The following is a 24,821-nucleotide window of genomic DNA, read 5'->3' on the forward strand; positions in this document are numbered from 1 at the left end:
GGATGTACCTCGTACTGCGTGATGAGACCATTGGGCTCCACTGGTTCCTCCCATTTCAGGAAGATCATGTCCTCCAGCGGGGTGAAGGTGAGGGACTCCGAGGCGATGCCGCCGGGCACTGGGGAAGGAGAGGGGATGTGCTGGGATGCAGCAAGAAACCCGGCTGGAAGGAGAAATCCTCCAGGAAACCCCTCCAGGAGATGCTGCCCATGGCGGTGATGCTCCAGCCCCCTGGTGACACTTTGCTGTGGCAGGGGCAGGTTTGGCACAAACCCTGCAGGTACCATTCCTGGCATCTCACAGCAGCAAGACCCCCGTGTGCCATCACCAGTGCAAGTAAAGCAAAACCAACAGGTTCCCTTTACCCAGAGAACCCAAATTCCCTCCCAGAGCCATGAGCATCCTCAGGAGACTGCCAGCACTCCCCATGGTGAGCGATAACACCCTCAGCTGCACACAGGCTTGACATGCCCCAGCCTTCCCCTCTAATTAACACCACCACCACTAATAACCACAAACACTAACAGCCACCAGCAGCTCTGGCATCGATTTTGGCTCCTTTACCATGGATTTCTCAACCTGAGGGGGTCATTGAGGAGGCGATGGCTCAGGAACGACCCCGATTCACCAGCAGCATCCTCCACTGTGGGCTTGAGTACCTGAAACAAGCACCCCCTCTGTTCACATCTAATTACAGGGCCGAGAGAGGGATCACCTTCCATGCACTTCCCACCGTGCAAATACACAATTGCCACTTGATTTACAAGTTAATTTAATCAGAGGCTCCATGTCCTACATGTAGGCACTTATTAAACTCACAGACAAATATGGAAACCTTTAGGGCAGGAATATTTGTCCCTATATATATAACCTACATATTTGTATATACAGGCAGCATGCGTTGAGAGCAGCAGAGGCACACAAGGTGTGTGTGCACCCTTCTGCCATCCATACACACACACACAGAGGTTTCTTTATGTCTGTATTTATATCTCTTTATTCTGGTGTGCACTGCATGCACCCTGCCTGCAAGGGGGGGAACTGGCTCCCTGCATGCACCTCCCCACAGCACCAGTGGTATTCCCATAGGTACCCAGGATTGAGTCTGCTTGTTTCATGCAGGCATAGAGCAAACTCTCCAGCTGTGGGTCACCAACCTTCCCTGGATCCCTATGGGGTGCTTGAGTAGCAGCTGGGCAAACTATGGATGCAGCATCCTCTGCTCTCAGTGGCCTGCATGGGAGCCAACAGGACTTTGCCTAGGTTCCAAGAGGGATGCTGTGAGCAACACCCTTGCATTGGCCCTATTATTAATGCTCCAGAAACAGCGTTTCCAGCCTAAAGCTTCCAGTGCCTAAAGGGGTTGATAAGGAAGCTGAAAGAGGGGCTTTGGACATAGGCCTGTGGAATGGCTTGAACCTGCCCGAGGGGAGACTGAGCTGAGCTCTTAGGCAGAAGCTCTTCCCTGTGAGGGTGCTGAGGCGCTGGCACAGGGTGCCCAGAGAAGCTGTGGCTGCCCCATCCCTGGCAGTGCTCAAGGCCAGGTTGGACACAGGGGCTTGGAGCAAGCTGCTCCAGTGGAAGGGGTCCCCGCCATGGCAGGGGTTGGAGCTGGAGGAGCTTTAAGGTCCCTTCAACCCAAACCAGGCTGGGATTTCTGATTTACCCTTTTGTTATGGGGGGTGCATCTCTGAGGCCCACACCAGTGCTCCCCCTACCCTGAGACAAGCTCAGTGCTGCACTGGTGGATGCTGCAACAGAAGCTGGGCTCATGCCAATAGAAACCACAGTCAAAGATCCCATTATTAACAAGCTTTCACCACCTTGGCTTACTTTCACAGGCAGCTGCTTATCACCCAGTTCTATACCTCAAATCCTCATCCCCCTCACAGCAAGGCAAGGAGAGGCTGGCCCATACCCGTGTGTAATATCCACAGGTGGATATCCAGCAATCCATCTCCCCCAAGCCCAAACCTATGCAGAGCCCCAAGTTCAATCCAAGGGGGAAGCCACAAGCCCCGGTTAATCAAGGCACTGGGGAAAGCAGCTGGAGTGATTACAGTATAGCAGAAAGACATCTGGAGCTCCTGTATTAATATTCCATAGGAAAACAGCTGGAGCAGTCACAGCACACTGAGAACAGCTGAAGCAATTAGAGCTGGAAAAGGAAGCATCAGGAGCGTGAAGCTGGGTGCCCCCGGTCGAGCAGGCTCAGGGCTGGGGATGCACAAAGTGCTGATGCACAGAAAAAGGTGCCAAATCCAGGCTTTAGAGATGGAAACGGGAGCTGGAGATGGTCCCAGCTCCATTCCAGCTGTGCAGGCTTTGCTGCCCAGCCTGGGAAAACGATGAGCAATGTGGACAACACAAAGCTGTGCATTCACCGGGTCCCGAATCAAGGCAAGTCCCATGCAGGGGGACTGCATGGCAAGCATCTCCTTGGGCATCATGCAAGGGGGCTGGATCCTTTGCAGCTATCAATTCTTCCACCTTGATCACTGATTCTTGATGCTAAGGAGTGCTCTGGAGATTAATTACCTCTTGCTTAACAGTTTGTGCTGGTGACACAGAGAGCCAGGGATGCTCCAGCGCTCAGCACCCACCCAGGTTGCAATGGCTCCTTGCACCCCATGCAAGCTCCCCAACTGCTGCTTCCTTCCACAGAGCAGGATGAGACCCCTCACCCCACTGGCCACAGCACTCTTGGGGCTGCCCAGCTGTCCCTGAAGGCCAAGTCACCATGGCATGGGGAGGAGATGCTGATGGATCAGCAAAGAGGACGTGATGAGCAGGAGGAGTCAACAGCAGGGAGATGCCAGCCCTGGATGGGGCCCATCGCTGATGCATGACACTGGAGACACGGAGCCAGCTCTGCCCTGTAGCTCCTGCTGCATTCACTGGATCTCCAGAGCCCAAAATGATGGGGACCCAGGGACCACGGTGCAGGGTCATGCCCGGCCTGGGGGATCGCTTCAGTAGCCCCAGCTCCAGTACATCCCCACAGGGAAGGGCTGGGCAGGGGCAAGAGAGGGCAAACCCAGGAGTCCTGGAGCACCACTGGAACCTCCAGTGAGGGCATCAGCAGTGGGGACACAGCCCCAGGACACAGCAAGTGCAGGGAGAAGAGGAAGAGCTCAGCTCTTCAGGAGCAATATTGCTGACCAGGGCCGGACCCTTGTACCAACACACACTCATCCACAGAGCTTGTTTCACAGCCCAAACCCACCCAAGAGCAAACTTCATGAAGGAAGAGTGTGGGGGAAGGCAAGCAAAGCTGCACCGGGCTCTGGTTAACAGCAGAATGAAGCAATGCTGAATTAATCAGCGACCAAGCAGATAAAAGATGTTACCTTAGTGTAAAGCATTAATTGTTTTAATTGTTATTATTATCGCTGCCAGGCTTTGGTTCCACACTCCGGGATGAGCAAGGATGACTCGTGCTGGGAGGAGCTACCATCACCCAGCTCTTGCACCCATCACCAGACCAGGCACAGTAAAACACTCTGCTCCAAGGACACGGGCAGTGTTTCTGTAGTGACATCCCCATCCTGTCCCCTTGTCCCCCCACATCACTCCAAACATTCAGCATTTCCCATCCCCAGCCACATCGCTGCCCCTTTTGCTTGCCTCCCCCTGCACAGCCCTGGGGTTGCAATGGCCTTTTCCCCTCGCTGTTAGTGCAGTGGCCACAGGAGATATTCCCATCATGCCCCTGGCTGAGAATAACAGATGCACACCATGCCATGGGAAACACCCCAACAGCTCATCAGCCATTGAGCCCCATTGCTGGGGATGACAATATAATCATGGAACGGTTTGGGTTGGAAGGGACCTTAAAGCTCCTCCAGCTCCAACCCCTGCCACGGGCAGGGACCCCTTCCACTGGAGCAGCTTGCTCCAAGCCCCTGTGTCCAACCTGGCCTTGAGCACTGCCAGGGATGGGGATGCACGTCCCTGAGCAGACTCACCATCCTCATCGGTCTGGAATACCACCTCCTTGCCTTCCTTGCGACCCTCGGGGTTGGAGAGGATGAGCTTGACGTGGATGTTCTTGTAGGGCAGCAGGTTTTTGATGGTGTAGCGGTTGGCGTTGCGCTCCATCTTCACGCACTCCTGGAAGGTTTGGTTGTGACCGGTACCCACGAAGTAGCGGTAGCAGAGGGAGAGGGCGTAGGTGTGACACCGGGTCAGGTTGTAGCCCAACGGCTCCCACTGCAACGTCAGCTGCCGGGACTGGATCTCAGAGAAAGCCAGGCCTTTGGGGGCCCGCATGGGCTCTGTGGGGAGCAGAGATGGGGAGAGGTGAGTGACAGCAAAGCATCTCGTGGGTTTATGTGCATTATCAAGGAAACCCCTTTTACAACACACAAACCAGATCACAGAACCCCAGACTGGTTTGGGTCGGAAGGCACCTTAAAGCTCACCCAGCTCCAACCCCCTGCCACTGTGGAGCATCCACACCACAAACAGCCCCTAATAACCAGATAAACATGCCTGCGTGATGGGAGCCCTCACATTTTCATCAAGCCCATGTCAGGCTCTTGAAAGGACAGAGAGCAAGTGCCATTGCTGGGAAGGAGTTTAATTAGCTCTAATTGGCATGAACAGGAGGACTGAGCTTTAATGAGGAGCCAGCAGCACACACACATGAGGGTGGTTTGGGTTAATGGCAGGAAACTCCTCTCCGCAGCCAAGGCTGGTGGGAAGGACACTGAGAGGGATGGAGGGTCTTTGTCCAGGTGATTCCCTTGGAATCTGCATGCTGGAGGAGCTGGAGCACCTGAGGGCTGCACGAGACTTTAGCATCCTCAGCAGATGCTCCTGCAGGTCCCAATGCCCTCAGGGACTGTGTGCAACCCCAGTTGGCTTTGGAGGGCCAAGCACAGCAAGAGGCACACAGCCCCACACTGCAGGAGCCAGGCCTTTAACCACATCTGGCTCTACCAAAAACCATGAACCATCAGCCATGATGCCTCTGTACAGGCTGATAATGTTGGTTCAGGATCCAGCCTCATCCATGTCCCCTGATACCCTCCAGCCATGACCACAGCATGGGTTTAATGAGCGGTCCCTCCTGAGATGCTGTGTACAGCCATTGAAAAGTCAATTAAAGGTGGATCCATCGGAGCAGGGATGGTTCAAGCTCCCCAACTGCACCACCATCCCTCAGCACCCACCCAGCCCCTGCCATGCCCCCTGCCTGGGCCTTGGGGTGGCACAGGACCTTGCTTAAGGCCTACGGATATGCTGTGGGACCCACCTGCACACTTGGTGCGGCTGATGAGGGGTGGCCCCGGTTTGCCGGTGCCCCCCTCGCCAGGCCGGGTGAGCAGGACGCTGATCTCGTACTCCGTGTCGGGGTCCAAGTGCCAGAGCTTGTAGGTCTGCATGTTGACAGCGTGGACCTCCGACCAGGGCCCCGAGGTCATGCGGTACTCGATCTCCTTGCGCACGATGGGGCCATCACCGATGATGGAGTTGGTGTTGAGCTGGATGATGAGGTAAGTGGAGCCAGCCCGGAGCAGCTGAGGGGGTGCAATGGGTGTTGGGGGCTCTGGGAGAGAGGAGAGAAGGGGTAAATGGAGCATCCCCCCCTCCAGAAGCAGCTCCACAGCATCTCCAGACATGGAATCATAGAATCACACCATTTGGGTTGGAAGGGACCATAAAGCTCATCCAGTTCCAACCCCCTGCTATGGGCAGGGACACCTTCCACTAGAGCAGGTTGCTCCAAGCCCTGTCCAACCTGGCCAACAGCAAAGCACAGGAGGGCACCATCCACTCTTTAGCTTCTCATGCCCTCCATCACTTTTAGTAAGGCTTTAACAGCTGCAATAGGGTTTTATCTGATCAAACCATAATTATCTGTCTAAGATATGCTGCCCAGCGTGGTGCTGCACAGTTTCACCATCACTAATTAATTCCTATCTACTGCAATCAAAAATAAACAATCTGAGGCCACCAGGAAAGGGAATTTCCTCGGTTTATGCTGCACCATTCACATGTAGCAGCAAGAAACCTCGATCCCAGCACCCCGAGCATCCTTCCTCTTCCTCTGCAGGCAGCGGGGCAGCCATAACCCATCCATGCAGCGCATGGCACCCACCTTTCACAATGAGCTCGGCGAAGTTGGAGACACCAGCACCACGGCTGGACTGGGTGACGCAGCGGTAGAGGTCCTGCTCCTCCTTGGACACCTCATCCAGCTGGAACGTGGCCAGGAAGCGCCGGTGGCTGATGTGCTTCACCGAGGCGGCGGGGACCACCTCGCCGCTCTGCCTCTGCCCCAGTGAGGAGAGACAAGGGGTCACCGGGAGGCATCCAGAGCCACCAAACACATCCCAATGGATGGTGTCTTAAAAGGGAGCAGTGAAACGCCCTTCTCCCCACTGCCCTGCAGGGTTTTCTCCCATAGGGAAAGCACAGAAGGCGCTGCGGAAGTGATGGAGATGCTGGTTTCACCACTGCCGTTGCTCACCTGCATGAGGAACCGCTCGGCCTCGGCAGCCTTGCCGGCAGCCACGCACTGGAAGGTGGCATTCTGTCCAGCATTGACCTCCACGTCGCCCAGGCGGGAGAAGTGAGGAGCTTTGGCTGCCAAGGAGAGGTGGAAAGTGGCTGAGCTCTATGGGGACCCACAGCAGCATCGCTGCAAGAGTCCTGCCACAGCCCCAAAACCCATCCAGGATGCCAGGCCTGGAGCCGAGCTCTGGGCAGGCTTGATCCCCATCCTCACAGCCCAGCTCAGAGGCTGGCATTTGTTCATGGCTCCATATAACAGCCAGTGTCCCAGGAAGGGATGCAGCCTTCCTCTCCAGCATCCCACCATGATCCAGGCTATGGGGTTGATAGAGGGGGCAGGTCTCCTACCCCAGCTTGGAAGAAATAAGGGGTGAATGATAACAGCCAACACCTTGGGACAGGGATTCCAGGTCCTCACCATCCCCTCTCAAGGGGGCACATTCAGGCCACAAGTTCAGCCTGCTCTTCTCCAGGCTTTCATAAGAACAGAAGCTATTGGAGCCAGTGGGGATGGGGAGGGAAGAAGCAGCCCCAGAGGTACCCCAGGAGATGGAGCTCCATCAGCCCAGGTGACACAAAGACATCCAAGTGCCCCCCAGCTGCACCACGGCATTAACCCTGCCACCCAGCCCAGCAGCACCCACCCTTAGATCCCATTCCCCCAACACTCACAGCACGGGTAATTCAGGAGCAGAATATCATCCAAGCCAAGATAACCCCTGTGCTCGCTGGAGACCACAGCTTCAAAGAGGACCTGAGGCACCAAACACAGGGGTCACCCATTGCCAGGGGGGTCTGGGTGATGTAAAAAGGGGGGGGGGTTCTGGGGCTCACCTGGTATTCATTGGGCCAGAACAAGCTGACAGCCAGCTCAGCCTGGTGCCACTGCCGCCCATGGGAGCCGGAGGCATTCCAGACCGCGCTGCCCACCGGGCCCCCCGTCACCCGCACGTAGGCGCTGAGGGTGCCGGGGCTGTGGCCGTCCCGGCTGTACATGAAGTAGCTGAACTGGAGGCAATGGGTGTCATTCTCGCTCAGCGCCTGGAAAAGCAGGTGAGCTTTCTGGCCTGGAGCGTGCTGCGAGGAGTTCACCATCAGGTAGGAGCCTGTGGTGGGAGGGAGAAGAGGGGAGAGCATGGAGTAGTCCCCATTCTGCATCTCCTGAGCGTTGCCAGCAGGGATGGAGAAGGTGGAGGATGCAGGACCCTCTACTCTGCCCTGGTGAGACCTCATCTGGAATACTGTGTGCAGTTCTGGGCCCCTCAGTTTAAGAAGGACAGGGACCTGCTGGAGAGAGTCCAGCGCAGGGCAACTGAGATGATGAAGGGAGTGGAGCATCTCCCTTATGAGGAAAGACTGAGGGAGCTGGGTCTCTATAGTTTGGAGAAGAGGAGACTGAGGGGTGACCTTATTAGTGTATATAAATATATAAAGGGGGAGTGTCCCGAGGATGGAGCCAGGCTCTTCTCAGTGGCAAACAATGAAAGGACAAGGGGCAATGGGTACAAACTGGAACACAAGAGGTTCCACTTAAACTTGAGAAGAAACTTCTTCTCAGTGAGGGTGACGGAACACTGGAACAGGCTGCCCAGGGAGGTTGTGGAGTCTCCTTCTCTGGAGACATTCAAAACCCGCCTGGACACGTTCCTGTGTAACCTTATCTAGGTGTTCCTGCTCCGGCAGGGGGATTGGACTAGATGAGCTTTTGAGGTCCCTTCCAATCTCTAACATACTGTGATACTGTGTGACCCAGCTGCAATGCTCGGGTCCCACTGGGTACCAGTCCATGCAGAACAAGAGCAAGGGACCAGGATGGAGTCAGTGTCGGATGCTTATTTGGGCAGCAGCACACCACCAAACCAGGAGCTGACCAACTGGATGAGGAGGGAAGAACCAGACCCACTGCCTCCAGGATAAGAAGCTGGGGTCGGTAGCAGCTTGGATGCCACTAGAGCCCCTCTGCCTGCTTTCCTTTAATGCTCACAGCTTCAGCTGCGTCAACACTCCGGTCCCCAGCCGGGCCCCAGCTGTTTCATTTCCATTCCCATTGCCTCGTATCATTTACCACGCAGTTGTCGCTGAGTTTAAACTGTGCTCAGCAGGCGCTCGCAGGGAGGGGACTGCACTCATCGGCTTGACAAGCAGCAGCACCATGGCTCCTCACCACCAGCATCCCCTGGTACCCCACCTCCCATCACCCAAACCCACCAGCAACAAAACCAGGAGTCACGGTGCTACCCCAAAGCTGTACTTACAGGGCAGGCAGGATGAAAATCCCAAAGGCAGCATCCTTCCTGCCCTGCATCCTCCATCCCAAGCAGTTCAGAGGCACGATAGGGATGCAGGAATCCCTGTTCATTGTGGTAGCTCCCAACATGGCAATGGGGCCAGGACACAGGGCAGACAGGAAGCTGCTCCGCCAAACCCTTCCCATCACCAAAGGCAAGGGGATTATTAATACCTCTTCCATTTTAATAACAGCAGAAACTGTAAGTAACAAAGCTGGGCCATTTATTCAAGTCTACCATTGTTTTCCTGACAGTAGAAGCTTCATTATTAATAGCTTTCACCACCAGTTAATTTAAACTAAGCCATGCGCCTTCCTCCCTTCGGCTCCCAGCGAGCAACACCAAGAAAAACCTAATAAAGGTGATGGGGAATCATAGGGAGCATCCATACATCCCCTCACATAATTGGTACCTACATCTGGGGTGACCCCAAAATGCCTGTGGGGACCCTGAAACACCAAGAGGGGGTCACAGCATCAGCTGGGGAGACAAAATACCCAGGACTGCACCACAGCGCATCTTCGAGTGCATCCTTCAGGGATGGGAGCTGGAGCAGGGGGAAGAACTCCCCAAAAAGGAACGTTTTCACCCTATGTTGATCCATGCAGCCCAAAGACCAAAATAAAGAGACCAAGACTAAAATTAAACCACTGATGAGCTATTTGAGAAGACTGAGAATGCTCTTTAAGGTCAGCGCGGACACAACAGCTGGCAATCCATCCAGACATCACGCAGCTGGCAGGGCTTCCCCTTACTTTTCTTCCCAGTGTTGCTGCATTGGGAAAAGCAGGATCCCACCACTTGCTTCTGTGCTAATTATATCCTCCTCTACCACGAACTGTTCCAGCTTCAAGCCAGGGTATGGGTTGGGGTTTTTACTGCAGGAGAAGCAGAGGTACCTGTGCCGAGGTGCTGCATCCTCCACAGGAGCATCCCATGGCCCAGACAAATCCTCCTCGCAGAGAGGTGGCTGTGAATTCCAAACCCCATTGTCAGCCCCTGGGGTTGCTCCTGGTGCAGTGAGGGGGTTTGATTGCTTTCTTTAATGCACCCCGATGAAATGGCAGCAGAGCCCTGCCTGGGTGCTCCCACCAGCATCAGTGGTGCAGCCCTGCTGCAGCCCATAGCTATAGGGAGGACGAGGCAGGAATGCTCGCAGTCCCTAGAGGGTTGCTGCACAATCACTGCTGGGGCTGTTTCCGAGCCCTATCCCTATGTTGGCATTGCCAGCAAAAACCTGCTCCACGCATCACGATGGGGGAAAATCCTTTCCAAACCTCCCACGAAATGGGAGCTGTAGAAACAGCCCCAGGGCATTCCCCGCTTGAGACTCCCAGCTGAAGGATGGGATTCAGCACACATCAACCTGTGCTTTCCTCCTTCAATCCTTCCTCTGGTCCTCAGTTTAAGCTCAGTTTGAACGAAGATGCAGGTGCAAGGGAGCTGTCGCACCCCTGCATCCCCGCAAAGGACAAGTCAGTCCCTCTGCATCCCCCCCAGCTCAGCTGCAGCAATATGATTTAATGCAGTTTTCAGGTGTGCTTTTAGAGAAGTGCCCAAGTGCCCTGTGGAGAAAGAGAACAGACTCACAAGGCACTAAATAACACCTCAATCAAGCAAATGAAAAGAGAAACAAGTCCCAGCGATGCTCCCTAAGGGAAAACCATCCATTTGCAATGCGGAAGTCGATGATGATGAGGGCTGAGCTGCAAAATAAGCCCAGGGGGGCTCTGAACAGAAAGCCTGGTACCCCTCCCCACACATCCCCACACGGGGTCTCCAGCTGGATTTTCCCACTTGTGGGACCATCAGCTCTTTGTTGGGATTCAAATCAGGTCTTCGAGGATAACCTCCAATAATCTTGGCCATGATAAATGAGTTCCAAAGGACCTTATGTCCAGCTTCAGGCTCAGGCTGTGCTTGCTCCATCACACTGCCCTTCCCGAGGGTCCTGCCTGCATCCCACTGGGAAAACCCCAAAGCAGGAAGAGGAGCCTGTCCCTGCCTCAACAAGTTCCTCCTCCAAAACTACAGAGAGGTAAAAACACAGCTCCAAGCAATAACCCCTGCTGCCATTAGAAGCAGCAGCAGCAGGCAGAAGGTGGCTCTGCCAGCCAAGGGGTGCCAAGGGAGCAGGTCTGAGCCCTGCAGCATCTGCCTCCAGGCAATCCCAGTGGAAGATGGAGCCCAGCAGTGCCTCCTCCTGTGCTGGGTTCTTCTCAGTGTGCCATGAGAATGGGGAACCTGCTTCCTGTTTGTGCACCAAGCCCCATCCCACAGGGGAGCCCCAGCACCGAGAGCCACCGACTGCAGTAACTCCCCCCCAGGAGCCAAGGATGAAGCTGAATTTGCCATGGTTTTATGGGTTATGCAGCAGGAGCTGGTTGGGAAGTGATGCTGGAACTATTGGAACTATTGGAGCTATTGAAGGAATGACACCTCAGAGGGGATGGAGGGACAGCAGAGCTCGTTGGGATGGGGACAATGGCTTGGTCACAGCCTGCACTGAGGCTTTTTGCCACTTTCTCCCAACCCAACCCATCTCCTATGAATTTCCACATGTGAATGCAACCAGCAGCAAGAAAAGGTTCCTGCACCTCCAGGGAAGAACCTGGATCTCCACAGAGCATCCTTGTCCTCCAAGGGACACCCTGAATCTCTGCAGGGATGAGCAAGGCTTCCACAAGGGTAGATACTGCATAGCCCCACATCAACCTGAAGGCAGGTATGGATCAGCCTGGCACACAGAAGGGATGCTTGGAGGAGAGCAGGAGCAAAAGGCACCCAAAGGACCCGAGGAGAGTTATTTTGGTGCAGATGCAGTGATGGTGCAGCCTCATTTGCCCACTGTACCTGGCTCCTTGCAGCTGCTCCTTGACAAAACAACAACTAAATCACTTCAAAGAATGAAACAACCACAGTTACAACGTAGGAGACACCCATCCATTGTCCATGGGTGTAAGAGAGACAAGTCCAGAAGGCAAGAAAAGGGGTAAAAGCCCCATAACCAAAGAAGAAAGCAAAAAGCAAGAGGGATGGGAAGGTAGAGGCAGGTGGCCGGCAGCCAGCATCCGCTCCGATAAATCCTACGCTCCTTGAAACTGGCTGATCTCCAAGAAAAACTCATTTTAATCTGAGACCACGAGACTCCTTTGGAAAGGGCTCCCTGGAGAGGCCCAGGGATGTGAAATACTCCTCATCCACCAAGCTGCTGGGGGGGGCACCAGCTTGAGATAAGGCTGCAGGAGCCTTTACCCGCACTGGGGTAAAGCTGCATCAAAACAGGGTTCCTGCACCCACTGGGTGCCCCAGGACCAGGAGCAGACAGTCCCTACCTGGTATCAGGGAGCTATGGGGATGAGCATCCCTTTGGGTTCAAGCAGCATCAGGGATGGGTGCCCTTCCCTGCGGCTGGAGCCTGCAATGCTCCACGCTTCCAGCATCCAACCTGGGATGCTCACATCCGCCTCGAGTTAAACTGCATTCATTTCAACCCCCAAAGCCATGGTGATTTCCTCATGCAGCCCCATTCCACCCAACCCTTCCATTCCCCAAGCTTGGAACGCAGGCAGTTTGTTGTGATACTACATTGCAGCTGAAAACCAAGCAGAAACCCCAACTGATTACACATTCCAGACTCTCCATCCCGAGCCACCTCAATCCTCAGCTCTGATTCCCTCCTCACAGCCCTGGGAAACCTCCCCCAGGACACACAAGAATTGGGATAGCTCCATTTAAAGCTATTATTGGGGAAATCATCAAGGGAGGAGCAGTTCTAGAGGCAGAGTAAGGGCTGCTCCCCCTCACCCTGCACAGCACAGGCAAGAAAGGAAAAGGCAATGGAAAGAGGAGAAGGTAAAGGAATAGGAAGGTTAGTGGAGGGGAAAAGCCAAATTAAGCCCCAGCATGAACAAGGCACAAGATAAACAGCTGGAGGCAGGTCGATGGAGCAGAAAAGAGTTTTCTATTAAGCAGTTAATGTTTTAATGAGGAAAAAAAGTCATTTTCCCTCTCAAGTTCTACACCAGCAATCCCCATCGTCAGCATGGGACCTGCTCGCCTGCAGGCTGGACAAGGAGCCGGAGCGCTGGGACCAGGCAGGAGGCAGCAGACCCAGACTCAAGAGCATCTCGAGCCCGGTGCATCCCTTAGAGCAAATGGGCACCAGCTCAAGCGGGTCACAGTGAGGAGCTAACAGTAAGCAAAGCCCCAAATGCCACCCAGGCACGATGCCCACACCATGGGGAGAAAGGGAGCTCCCCCCCATGGCTCTGCTCTCCCAGCCTGCACCCAGAAATAACAAAACCTGGTGTCAAAGCAAGGAGATTAAAAAGATAACAGAAAAGGGAAAAGAAAGGAGTCTATTTGCATTTTCCTCCTTACAGCTCCTGAGCCTTCAGATGCCTCCAGCTCACAGCCACAGCATTTCCCGCACTTGCAAAAGCCAGAAACACGGTTTTTTTCCTCTTTTCCACACCTCCAGAGATGGGAATCTCTCACGAGCCAGCAAAAGCAGCACGAGCCTCCAGAGCAGAGCTGCTCCAGCGCTCGCAGCATCTCCGTGGCCTCCTCTGGACTCGCTCCAACAGCTCCACATCCCTCGTGCTGGAGCCCCCAGAGCTGAACACAGGGCTCCAGGTACTGCGTGGTCCCTGCTGTGCTGCTACACCCCAGCAGCAGGGACCCGCATCCCCTGTCCCCAAGGGCCATGCAGCATCCTGCTGAGGACTGACACAGTTCATCACACCCTGCCCGCACAGCCAAGTCAAGGGTAAAACACTGCAGGGACTAAACCAGGAGGGGGAATGGGGTCCTGCTCTGGGGTACAGGACCAAGGGATGAGGGCAGAGGTCCCTGAGGACACGGAGGGGGACCAGGACTCACCGTGGGGCAGGTCAGCCGTCAGATGTGGCACCATGTAGCTGCGGATGAGCTCCCACGCGAAGTCATCGTCCTCCCCCTGGCTGTACTCGCACTGGTTCAGGTCTCCGTCCTCCTCAAAGGTGCAGCCAGCTGCAGAGAGAGGCACCATCAGCATCACTGAGACCCCACTGCGTGGCTGGGCCCTCCCCGAAGCCCTGCTGGGATGTGTGCAGCACCCCCCAAAACGCAGAGCATCCCTCTACACGCATCTGCAATGATGGTCTATCTGCTGCTAACCCTCCAGTTCTCCCTTTCAGGTCCCCCCACCAGTGAAACGAGCTGGCAGGTCTCAACCCATGCTCAGCCATGGGAGCAGGATGCAGCTCCCATCTCTGCTTCCCAGGGGCTAGTCACAGAACATGGGGTTGCTCCCAACAAACAGGGGCTTGACTGTGGCACGAGGACACAACAACAGCAGCCCTCAGCCAGGACCTGCAGCAATCCCAGCCCTACAAATGCCCCACTGAAACCCCCCAAGCTGGGGGCTGAGCCCTTCCATTTATCCATCAGGGGGTTGGGTTTTATCTGCAAGGTGCTTGACTGAGCACTGAGAATGGGAATTAATGTCAAGAGGCCACTCGTCCCCATGCGGACCGAGACGATGCTATGCCAACCAGCCGCACATCCTGCATCCAGCCCCGGATCCCACATCCGTACCCATCACCCCCCACGCTGCATCCAGCCAGCTTTGCCATGGGGCCACTCAGGGCTGGTTCATTAACACTGACCTATTATTCCATTAAACCCCCAGCTTACAGGAGGAGGAGGGCACCAGCACTAATTCATACAAGCCCCTGGGCTGACGAGGGCAAGAAAGCCCTGAGCAAGCAGAACAAACAAAGGCAAACATCCCCCTAATGGGCCCGCATTGAAGCGGAGCAGGGCCAGGGGATTATTTCTGCTGTTTTTTGCCTGGTTTATCCCCAAATTACATCAGTAATTCCCCACCACCACCGGGGGATTTGCCAGTTAATGGCCCTGATGCTGTAGGCACCGGTTGTGCTTCCCCATGGTGGGGGATGCTCGGATGTGGACGCCTCGTTTCTGCAAACACGAGTCCAAACAGTGCACAAACGCTTGTAAAATGCCCAGAAAATGATGATTCCCAACAATTTCACAAGTAAGAACGTATTTGGGGCTGTTTTCCCCCCTTTTACACTCATATTTGAAAGCACAAGGGCACACTCCAGCTCCATCACCAAGTCCATCGAATGATTTGGGTTGGAAAGGACCTTCAAAGTCATCAAGTTCCCCCCCCGAAAGTTGTTTTTCTTCTTCTTGGAAGCACAAGAAGCTTCCTTTTAACAAATTCTCTCCTATTCACATGCCTGGAGGCACCAAGACATCACAGCTTTCCTAAACTCCTTCCCGAAATGGAGCGTCTGCCCAGCCCACGTGCGGATGTGCCCCCGCACCGTCCTGAGACACTTCGGATTTGAGTCTGAAACTTGGCTCTGGTTCCCAATGGGAGAAATGGGAGGGGGGGGAAGCACAAATCTGTCACATTTTTCCAGGAAGGAAAAGGAAGAAAATAAAAGAAATCCAAATAAAACAGTGTCAGGAACCAAGTGGTTTAGAGAGGAAAAAACCCAAGTGTTTCTTTCCAAGTTCTGCTGAAATGGGATATTCTGGGACGGAGGAATTTGTTCTTAGCGTTGGGGTTTTTGGTGTGAGAAACCAAAGTGGAGACAAACAGCGTTTTGGGCTGGCAGAGCCCCGTTTCCCAGGGAAAAGTGATTCCTCTGCCCCCAGTAAACCATTCCCTGCCACTAATGGCATCAGGAGCAATGAAACCTCCTTCTCCTGCGCTGCATCTCCATCACCTGCATCCCGCTGCCATCCCCAGCACAGCCCCTGGCTCCATCCGGTCCCATGCCTCAGTTTCCCCACTGCTCCACCACTCCAAGGCTGGATCTTTGGCCACCTCCAAGATGATTCCCAGGCTCCAGAAGCTTAAAACGCAATTACATGGAGTAGATGTGCTGATGGAGGGGCAGCTGGCCAAGCTGATCCATCTCCTTCCTCGGACAGGTTTATTGTTATGGCTTTTCCCAACATGAGCCTTCCCCCCATCCGCCCTGTGAAGCGAAGGCAGCTCCACCTCACCAACAAATTTGGCTCTGATTTGGATACACAGGGGAAAAAATAAGCAGCATTTTGCAGAGCCTCAGTTTCCATGAGCTATGGGATGCTTTTGGCACCATCTCTCCCCATCCCAAGGGCAGGGCTGGGGGAAGCTTGACCTCCAGCCCCCTTCTCCTCCCCATCACAAGATTAAGAGGGACATGAAGATTAACACTTGAGCAACTAAATGCCAGCACCCCAGCTCCAAAGGGGAATCAGAGGGGTTAAACCCAGAGCAGCTTTCAAAGTGTTTGCGACCTGCAACATCCATCTGCAGCAACGGGGATGCTCATACCCACGCTAAGGGCTAATGGCAGCAGGATGGGGTCCGTGGCACTGCTCCAGGTCTGGATGTGCCCTAAAAATCACCAGGCAAAAACAAGGAGCCCCCAGTTCCCAGCCCCTGTGCTGGCTGGAGGCCAGGCTAACAGCAGCTCCGGGCAGTGTGATGAAGGCAGCGAGCGCAGGAGGTGCAATGTGAGCGCAAAGGCAGCTATAAATACTGCTGGGGGTGTGATGCTGTGCTCCCAGAGGGGTGATGCATCTGAGAGGATGCCTGAACACCCCAAAACACCTAAACCCAGAGCCTGCCCCAGTGCATGACAAGCATCCCATGCTAAAGATGAGATGGACCCCATTTAACACCCCACTCCAAACCCCTGTGGCACCCTGGAATGCTCAGGCAGAGGGAAGCAGAGGGATGAGCACTAACACAGGGGCTAAACACCAGATGGACCAATATTCCTTAGACAGAAAGTAAAAATAGGTGGCTTGAGGGTCTTGGCAGGGAGACTGGTACCAGTGCTGCTCAGCATCCTCCCTGGGTACTGGTGCCACCCAGCATCCCTCCTGGGTACCACTGCAGCACCAAGCAAAGAGGAGCAGAGATGTGAGCAATAATATGGGGGTTAAATACCAGATGGACCAATTTTTCTTTTAAAAGAACAAAAAAAGAAGAGGAGAGTTCATGCACTCACCAGGGATAAGGATACTGGTGCTGCTCAGCATCCCCTGGGTACCGGTGCTGCTCAGCATCCCCTGGGTACCACTGCCACCCAGCATCCCCCTCCCTGGGGCTGAAGAGGAGGAAAACCAAGGAGTGGAGAGGAGGAATGAAGGATTCACAAAGAAGAGGGAGGAAAAGGAAGACCGAGCAACCGAGCACAATGGAGGGCATTTAATCAGATCTCCGTGGCCACTGAGGAATGTGGCTGCCTGCCCATCAGCCCGCCCTGCGCTCTTTCATCCACCAGGTCCAAGCTCCTCTCGCTTCAAAGTTAATTACATACTTAAACCTTTTCTGTTTAACCTCCTGCACCGTGGGACATGCTCCATGGGCTTCTCTTTGCTTTTATTGAGCAGCTTTGAAAGGGCTCCAGTGCTAAAGGGCGGCCTGACACCACCCACGATGGGCTCGCAGTATCCCGCAAGAGTAATGACATTGCACCGTTCAGAGCATCATCTGATGGGGATGCTACAGCAATAACATGTCCCAGAGCGGGAAGGCTTTATTAAGAAAAGGGATTATATCCAAACTTTAGCAAGCATGGGATCCCAAGAGCTAAGGCAGGCATCCAGGACTCCCAGTCCAACACGAAGCAAAGCCAACCAATGGGAAAAAGCCCGGTTTGGTCCCATCTTGGCTTAGCCAAGACTGGATTAGCCCCACAGTCATCCTTTGGGATGCAACTTGGGGACACAAGCCCCTAGCACACTGCGCCATGCAGGCACCGGCCAGGAAAGCTAACACAGGGCAGCTTTCAGAATCAGGATTCATTTTTCATCCCTGGTCCTTTTCCAGCAGCTCCTGCTCCCCCATCCCAGGTAATTACAGGAGGAAATCAGGACACGGGTACGCAGAGGGCACAACAAGCATCACTCCAGCAGCCAAACACCCCACACAGTGACAGGGCTACAACCCAGCATGTGAACACAGTGAGATGGGGCAGGCGGGAGTCTCCCATACCCAGAGTTTGCCCAGGAGCAGGGACAGAGCCAGAGGCTACACAAAGTCACACAGCCCTGGACTATCAAACCTAAGACCTGATGCTCTTCTCCTGCACCGAAGGATACGTGGTTAATGCCACTGCTGCATGGGGGGAAACTGAGGCACAGAGGTCCCATAACACCAGCAGCCTGGCCTCATCCCCCAGGACAGCATCCCTTGGCTGGGATGCTGGTGAGATGCCATTCCTTTCCCAGCACCCCAGTGGAGCCGAGCCAGCCTCCCACCTCCCAGATCCCGGCTGCTATTTAAAGGTGATTTCCTTGGCACACTCCTACGGGAAGGCGCCCTGGGAAGGAAACAGTGGGAGCTGCTTTCCTCCAGGCGCCAGCAGACACGGGGGATAGGGAACACATACTGCAAATGAGATTTACTTCTTATCCAGCAACAGCTCGTACGTACCACACCACAGGCTCCCGGCGAGGTTATTAACGGATATCGGACCAGAAACCGCGTTCCTATCTGCACGGGGATCACACTTCCCAAGGGAATGATGCTACAGGACTCACAGCACCAAGCAAACCAGGATGCACACCGGGTCCTGCACTGCAGCATCCCCCATTGCCCGCCAATGGAGACCCCTCCACACCGGGCATCCCACCAGCTCCATGCCAAACCCAAACACGTTGGGATTTCAGTCTCATCAGTGGGAAAATCCCATCCAGTCCAAGCAAGGAGGACCTAAATCCACCCCTTAGCTGCACTTTGCATTCTCAAAGGGCAACAGGCACCTCAAAGTGGGTTTGTGCATCACATAGAGATTACAATGAGCATCCTCCCTGCATTCTCTGCTCCTCACTTCTATAAGATAGAAATGTTTGAGGAGAAAAACACCAATTTCCTGGCCCTGCCAAAAGCTGATTAGAAGAATATGGAAAGCAGCTCCATTAGAATGCTCACCAGTAGTTTGTTTTGCTTCTCCAAATCGCTTTAAATATTGCATTTAATAGAAAAATAATTTGCTCAGCTGTAAGAAACATCAATTTGCAACTTGAAGCCTCACATATTAGCCAAAAGAAGCTAATGTGTAAACATTAGCAGCTCCAATAGCACATGGGGTTTAGCCAATGCAATTCCAGGGAGAGAGCAGCCAGATATTAAGATGGAGGATTTGCATAATAAGTCACTTATGCCTGATAACCTCAGTGTTTGGAAAGCATGGGACAAGGAGAACAATATCCATCTACCAGCAGCTACAGGAGACATAAATCTGCCTCTTTTCCCCTGTTAAAGGCTCTTTATGGTTTCTACCTGTAGATTCCCATGGAGGTGCTAAACCTCCTGCAGCGAGAACCCAGTCCCAAAGGCTCCAAAGGACCTTTGGCATGGGGACAGAGGTGGAATTGGGAGATAGGGATGTGTTACAGGCATTCCCAAGCCTGAGGGGAGCAAATAAAAGCAGGAAAATACCAACCCTGAAGGGGCTGCAATGCCACGGGGCCTGCTTGTGCATGGGCAAGGACCAGGTGCACCAATGCATCCCCTTACCATGAAGATGCATCTAAAAGTAATGGGGGAATAACTGATCTTGCTTGCCAGAGTCCTTCCTTGGGGCACATCCAGCTGCAAAAAGCAGCTCCCCTTCCTTCCCACCCCAAAAAGCAGCTCCCACAGCCGGGACCAAGGTGCTGCATCACCCCAATGATGCAGGCAGGCATCGCACACACAGACCCCCCCCAGCTGTCCCGCAATGATGCTGTGGGGCACAAGCCAAGAGGTTCCAGCCCCATGGCCGAGGTGGATACATGCATTGAGCACCACATCCAAGTGCTGTCCCTGCACAGCACCAGGATCTGGCCAGAATCACTCCTCTGTTATTCACACCCGGGTCCTGCAGCACAAGGAACCCCCTTGGAGCTGCATGGCCGGGAGGCCACTAACCTGCAACACAAGTGCTTTAATAATGAACCATCACTTAATTAACACCCTCAGGGCTGCCTCTTCGACTCCATCCAAAGGAAAACAAGGCAGGCCTTTGGAAACCTCCATCCTGCTGGTATCGATCCCTCACTGTGCAATTACAGCTCCTGGGCTATGCAGTGACCTGGCACCCTGGGGGGAAATGGGAAAAAAAGGGGGGAAAACACTAAAAGAAATTAAAAAGAGGGGGAGGAAAGCTCATTTCTGTCCCCTGGCTCCTTTATTACCATGAGGTCCCCACGGCTATGCAGAAAGCTAACAACCATACATGCCTATGGACCCAGAGAGACCAGGACCGCGAGCCCCAAGGATGAACTGCTGCTTTGGGGAATCCCTGAGGACACGGGGATGGTCCCTGGTACAAGTTCAGGCAGGGAAAGCAGCTGCCCTATGATACAGCAGCAGCACCACCATAGCCCGAAGGGACTCCGACACCAGCTGCAGAAATCATGGGAAAAGACCAAATTTTCCAAATTAACCCCATTTTGTAGGGGAGAAAGTGGAGGAAACCTCCCATCGTCATCCCCCCCTCCGGGTACCACCTCTGTGTGATGGATGCAGGAGCGACGCACACCGGTGGGCTAATCCTCCCGTGATGGAGCGGGTGCCAGCACACGGGGCCGCGGGGAGCAGCTCGCCTGGGTTATTTATGGCCTTTCAAGGCAGAAAACGGAGCCACTTGCGTTATCAAAGAGCCCTCACGTGGCAAAAGCAGCCAGCGACAGAGCCACCCGGTCCTCACCGGGCCCAGCATCCACTCCCCAGCACCGGGGGGAGATGGGGATGGAAGGAACAAGAAGGAAGGGCAGAGCAGGGGCAGGTCTCAGTGCAACACAAAACCAACCCCCTGAGCCCCTTTGTGCCCAGGGAGTCCCTGTCATGGCTCTGGAGGAAGAGTGCTGGACCAAACCAGGCACCCTATGGCCAGGCACCTGAGCCCCAAAACCCCATTGGCAAGTTCACCTCATCCATCCTTGCCGCTGGGCTAAAACCCAGCAGCTCCAGCAAACTCATCTCAGGGTCTCCATCAGCATCCCATAGGTTATTAACTGCTCAGACCATTCCCCCAGGGCCCTGGGTGCAGACACCTATGCAGACATTGGGTATTAAGCAGTGGCACTTGGGCCAGCACGCTGTAAATCCAGAGCTGCAGAAGCCTGCGGATGCCTTTGCTCACCAGCTTATTTATTGCTTTTAATACCTCCCCTCGTCGCTGGCAGCACCAGGTTTGCTTTGCAGATGCTAAAACCAAACCAAATCAAATCTCCCGTTTCTTATCCCCAGAAAGCTGCTCCAAGTCTGCCCCCATCCCCTTTGCTTTCATAGGCCCTATAAAAACCCAGCTGAGATGCAGGCACACACCAGCCCCTGCCTGCTCTGGCCCTAAGGGTGAGCAGGCAGGAGGATGGCACCAGCAAGGATGCTCCTGCACTGCTGAGACCTGGCAGACTCAGTGCATGGAAACAATGGGCTTGAATCCATGTTCCCAACAGCAAAACCTCGAGCTTGGTCACACAAAGATGAACTTGTGGCCAACAGCCTGGTGCAGGATGGATTCGTGGATGGTACTGGCAGCCGAGAGGACGCATCCATGCATGCATCCATCCCAACTCCCTCCTCTCCATCCCAGTTGTTCCAATACCCACCAAGCCCCCTTCCAAAGCTGGATTTCCAGCAAGCCCAATGCAGCACCCACACCGCATTCCCTGCAGGAAGGCTCAGGACATTCCATCCTATAAGGGAAGGAAAACCACTGCTGAGCAGTGAGCACACAGAGCAGGGGGGCTGACCTGCAGCATCCTCCCCTAAAACAACAGGATTACACTGATTATCATGGAATGGTTTGGGTTGAAGGGACCTTAAAGCTCATCCAGTGCCAACCCAGGGACCCCTTCCACTGGAGCAGCTTGCTCCAAGCCCCTGTGTCCAACCTGGTCTTGAGCACTGCCAGGGATGGGGCAGCCACAGCTTCTCCGGGCACCCTGTGCCAGCGCCTCCACACAGGGAAGAACTGGGATGTATCCTCCCCCATCCAGCTCCCTGCTCCCATCCCCAGCAGGACACGGGAATTGAGGCAGGAGACAGCCCTTTGCACAGAGCAGCTCCCCAGGCAGGAGCCCAGGTGAGATATGAACTGAGAAGTTCAGCTAATGAAAAGAGAACTAGGCCAACACAGAGATGCGCTGCTTCGCTTTGATACTGTTAGGACCCGAGGAAAGCAGCCTGGCTCCTGGGTGCAGAAAAAATGAAATCAATGGGATGTAAGCACTCAGGAGACAGCGGAAAACACGGCCCAAAATGAGCAGAAATAGGAAAGTCCTTGGGGAAAAACTTGGCTGGGCAGTGGCCAAACCTGCATCACATCCCCATGGAGAGAGGATGGAGCCTCACAGTGGAGGGGGGCTTTGAAAGTCAATCCCGAGCTGCTCCTTCCTCATAAACACCCTGGAAAGCTTCAGCACCCACCTCCATGGGTGCCCCATTGCCACCAAACCCACACAAGAGGGGACTTTGTGGTGACCCCTACCCCTGCTAACCCCATTACCCCAGTTAGAGCACCCAGCCGTGATGCAAGGAGCATTCACTGTGCTAAGCACATGTTGATGTGCCTCTGCTGATGGGCAGGGATGCGCTGGGGAGGGGTTAGAAGCTGTGCATGACCCAGGCCCTGGTACTTTAGGATGTGTGGGGTTGCCCTGCCCCACAACAGACCCCTGTCCCCATGAGTGGGCTGCCAGCTGCAGGGGAAAGGCTTCAGAGGAGACACCATCCTTGGGTGCATCTGCAGGGACTTGCTGCCCCATCACAGCTTGAGATATGGGGGGAACCGAGGCATCAGGGTACACAGCATGGGACAGGGAGGAGACTGCACCCTAAAGAGCCCTTCAGAGCATCCCCAAACCACAGCAGCTCCATGGACACCTCCAACTCCATCCAAGCAATGAAGTGCAGTCTGTCCACAGCCCATCCTTCCGCCTGCCTTCACCTCTGTAAGAGAGCGGCCACGATGCTCCATCGCCTCTGGCCCATCAGAGAAAAAGCCATTTCCATCCTCTCCTGTCAGGCAGCAAGGTGACCCCCGGGCAGCATCCCAAAGATGAGGCTGTGCGCTAGGGAAGCAGCTGGGCTGCAGCATCGCATCTCCTGTTCCAGACTGGTCACTGCTCTCCCCGCTCCCAGTGACCCATGCAGCAGCCGATGGACCAGTCGCAGGGTGAAGCACCTTGAGCAGAGCAGCACTGGGCTAATTGGGTCATTAGGCTGCAGGTCTTGGGCATGAAGCACCCACCAGGCTCCAGTGCCCAGCGGCTCATGTCCACACACTCATCCACAGCCACCCTGAGCAGCCACAGGGACAGTGGCCTCATTAAGGCCCATCAGGTCATCGCCATCCCCTGGGCCTGTCCTGGGAGAGCTCGGAGCATCTCAAGCCAAGTGCTGCATCCACAACCCTGATTGGTTTAATGATGGCAAGAAAGGGCTGATCCCTGTGAGTGCTCACACAGAATCAACCCCAACAAGGTGATTATGCTGGTGCAGGGCTCCATGGGGCTGGTAGAGGGCCCATCCTTCCCCATGCTGGGTACTGGGGACCCTTTTGGTCTGGGAGCCCTACATAAGCCCATAGACAGCTTTGACTTCCTAGACCCCCTCCTCCATGGATCAAAGAATATAGAACCAAGTCTATAGAATATAGAAACAAGCATATAGAATCAAGGTTGGAAAAGACCTTTAAGATCATGAAGATCAATCTCTACCCCAGCACTGCCACCGCTAACCCATGGCACTGAGGGGCTGATTCTGCAATGGTTTTTAAGCCAAATCAACTAAAACACAGTAAGAAAACAGGGTAAGACAAAACCAGTTTTGCTCTGCCTGCAATACATCCAGCTGCAGTGAGGGGACATGAGGCTAAGCCTCCCCCAGCTCCCGTTTCAACATCTGGAGCACTTTGGGGCTGCAAGAAGGTGAGGATACACTGATTTATGGTCAAAACCAGTCAGGAGGCTCTTTCACTGCGAGTGTGACAAGGAAGGAGGGGAGAAAACCACACACCAGGACCCCACTGAACCCCAAACTGCAGGAGCATCGCCCTCCCTGCACTCCCACTGCAGCCCCACCATTACCTCAGAGCTGCCCTGGCACCCTGATGGATGGTGCCCCATGGGAACAGCCCCACATCCATGGGGGGAGCTTTGCTGTCCTGCTGCCACAGTGGGCAGAGCATCAGCACCCAGATGTGGGGTCTGGCAGGGGTCCACAGGGACAGCCCCATATCACCTCACAGAGCTGCTGCAGTCCACACCTGGATTTGCTCTCCTGATGGGAGAAACCGGGGTGTAAAGAGCCCCTTAAACCTATAGGGAACCCATGGGCTACCCCAGGATATCTGTATCCCCATCACCAGCAGCCTGGCTGCAAAGCAGGGCCATAACACCCCAGGCAGGACCTGGAGGAGCATAAGAGCATCCAGGGGATGAGCTGCAGCAAGCCATCATCTAGGAAGCAGGACCAACACTGCTGCCTTTAAAATGAAAGGCAGGGCCCATGTCCCCAGGACCCCTCTAGGCATGGAGGCCAGCATCCCCTCTCCTCCATCCCATCACCCATCCGCATCCATCCCAGCGCCCATCCGCATCCATCCCAGCGCCCATCCGCATCCATCCCAGCGCCCATCCGCATCCATCCCAGCGCCCATCCGCATCCATCCCAGCGCTCATCCGCATCCATCCCAGCGCTCATCCGCATCCATCCCGGCGCCCATCCGCATCCATCCCGGCGCCCATCCGCATCCATCCCGGCGCCCATCCGCATCCATCCCGGCGCCCATCCGCATCCATCCCGGCAGAGGGAAAAAGCAGCAGCAGCTTCTGCCAGGCCACCTGCAGCGGAAAGGAAAAGCTCCATCTCCAGGACTTACTCATTTTAAGGCTGCCAAGGAGGAGGCAATTAGCTCCAGGGCAGTAATTGCTGGGAATCCTCCTTATCCCAGAGGAGAAAGCCTCAGTTTCCCCATGTTCTAGTGGGTTTCTCCAGCT

At 54.7% G+C, this 24,821-nt stretch overlaps 1 protein-coding gene across 4 annotated transcripts in view; it reads right to left on the bottom strand.

Moving 5' to 3' along the window:
- PTPRU (protein tyrosine phosphatase receptor type U) overlaps nucleotides 1-24,821 on the bottom strand; it is a 56,028-nt gene that overhangs the window by 27,388 nt on the left and 3,819 nt on the right. For all 4 annotated transcript variants that reach the window (XM_061360644.1, XM_061360643.1, XM_061360642.1 and 1 more), the window contains exons 2-9: nucleotides 13,695-13,823; nucleotides 7,357-7,628; nucleotides 7,195-7,276; nucleotides 6,479-6,594; nucleotides 6,107-6,281; nucleotides 5,261-5,554; nucleotides 3,969-4,277; nucleotides 9-118 (exon numbers count right to left, since the gene is read on the bottom strand). In XM_061360644.1, the coding sequence (XP_061216628.1) occupies nucleotides 9-118; nucleotides 3,969-4,277; nucleotides 5,261-5,554; nucleotides 6,107-6,281; nucleotides 6,479-6,594; nucleotides 7,195-7,276; nucleotides 7,357-7,628; nucleotides 13,695-13,823 (1,487 nt within the window). The remainder of the gene's footprint in view (nucleotides 1-8; nucleotides 119-3,968; nucleotides 4,278-5,260; nucleotides 5,555-6,106; nucleotides 6,282-6,478; nucleotides 6,595-7,194; nucleotides 7,277-7,356; nucleotides 7,629-13,694; nucleotides 13,824-24,821) is intronic.

Source organism: Neopsephotus bourkii, unplaced genomic scaffold (genome assembly GCF_033783945.1).
Source record: "Neopsephotus bourkii isolate Nb327-2 ecotype Australia unplaced genomic scaffold, CSIRO-AGI_Nbou_v1 NB_1036, whole genome shotgun sequence".
Taxonomy (NCBI): Eukaryota; Metazoa; Chordata; class Aves; order Psittaciformes; family Psittacidae; genus Neopsephotus; species Neopsephotus bourkii.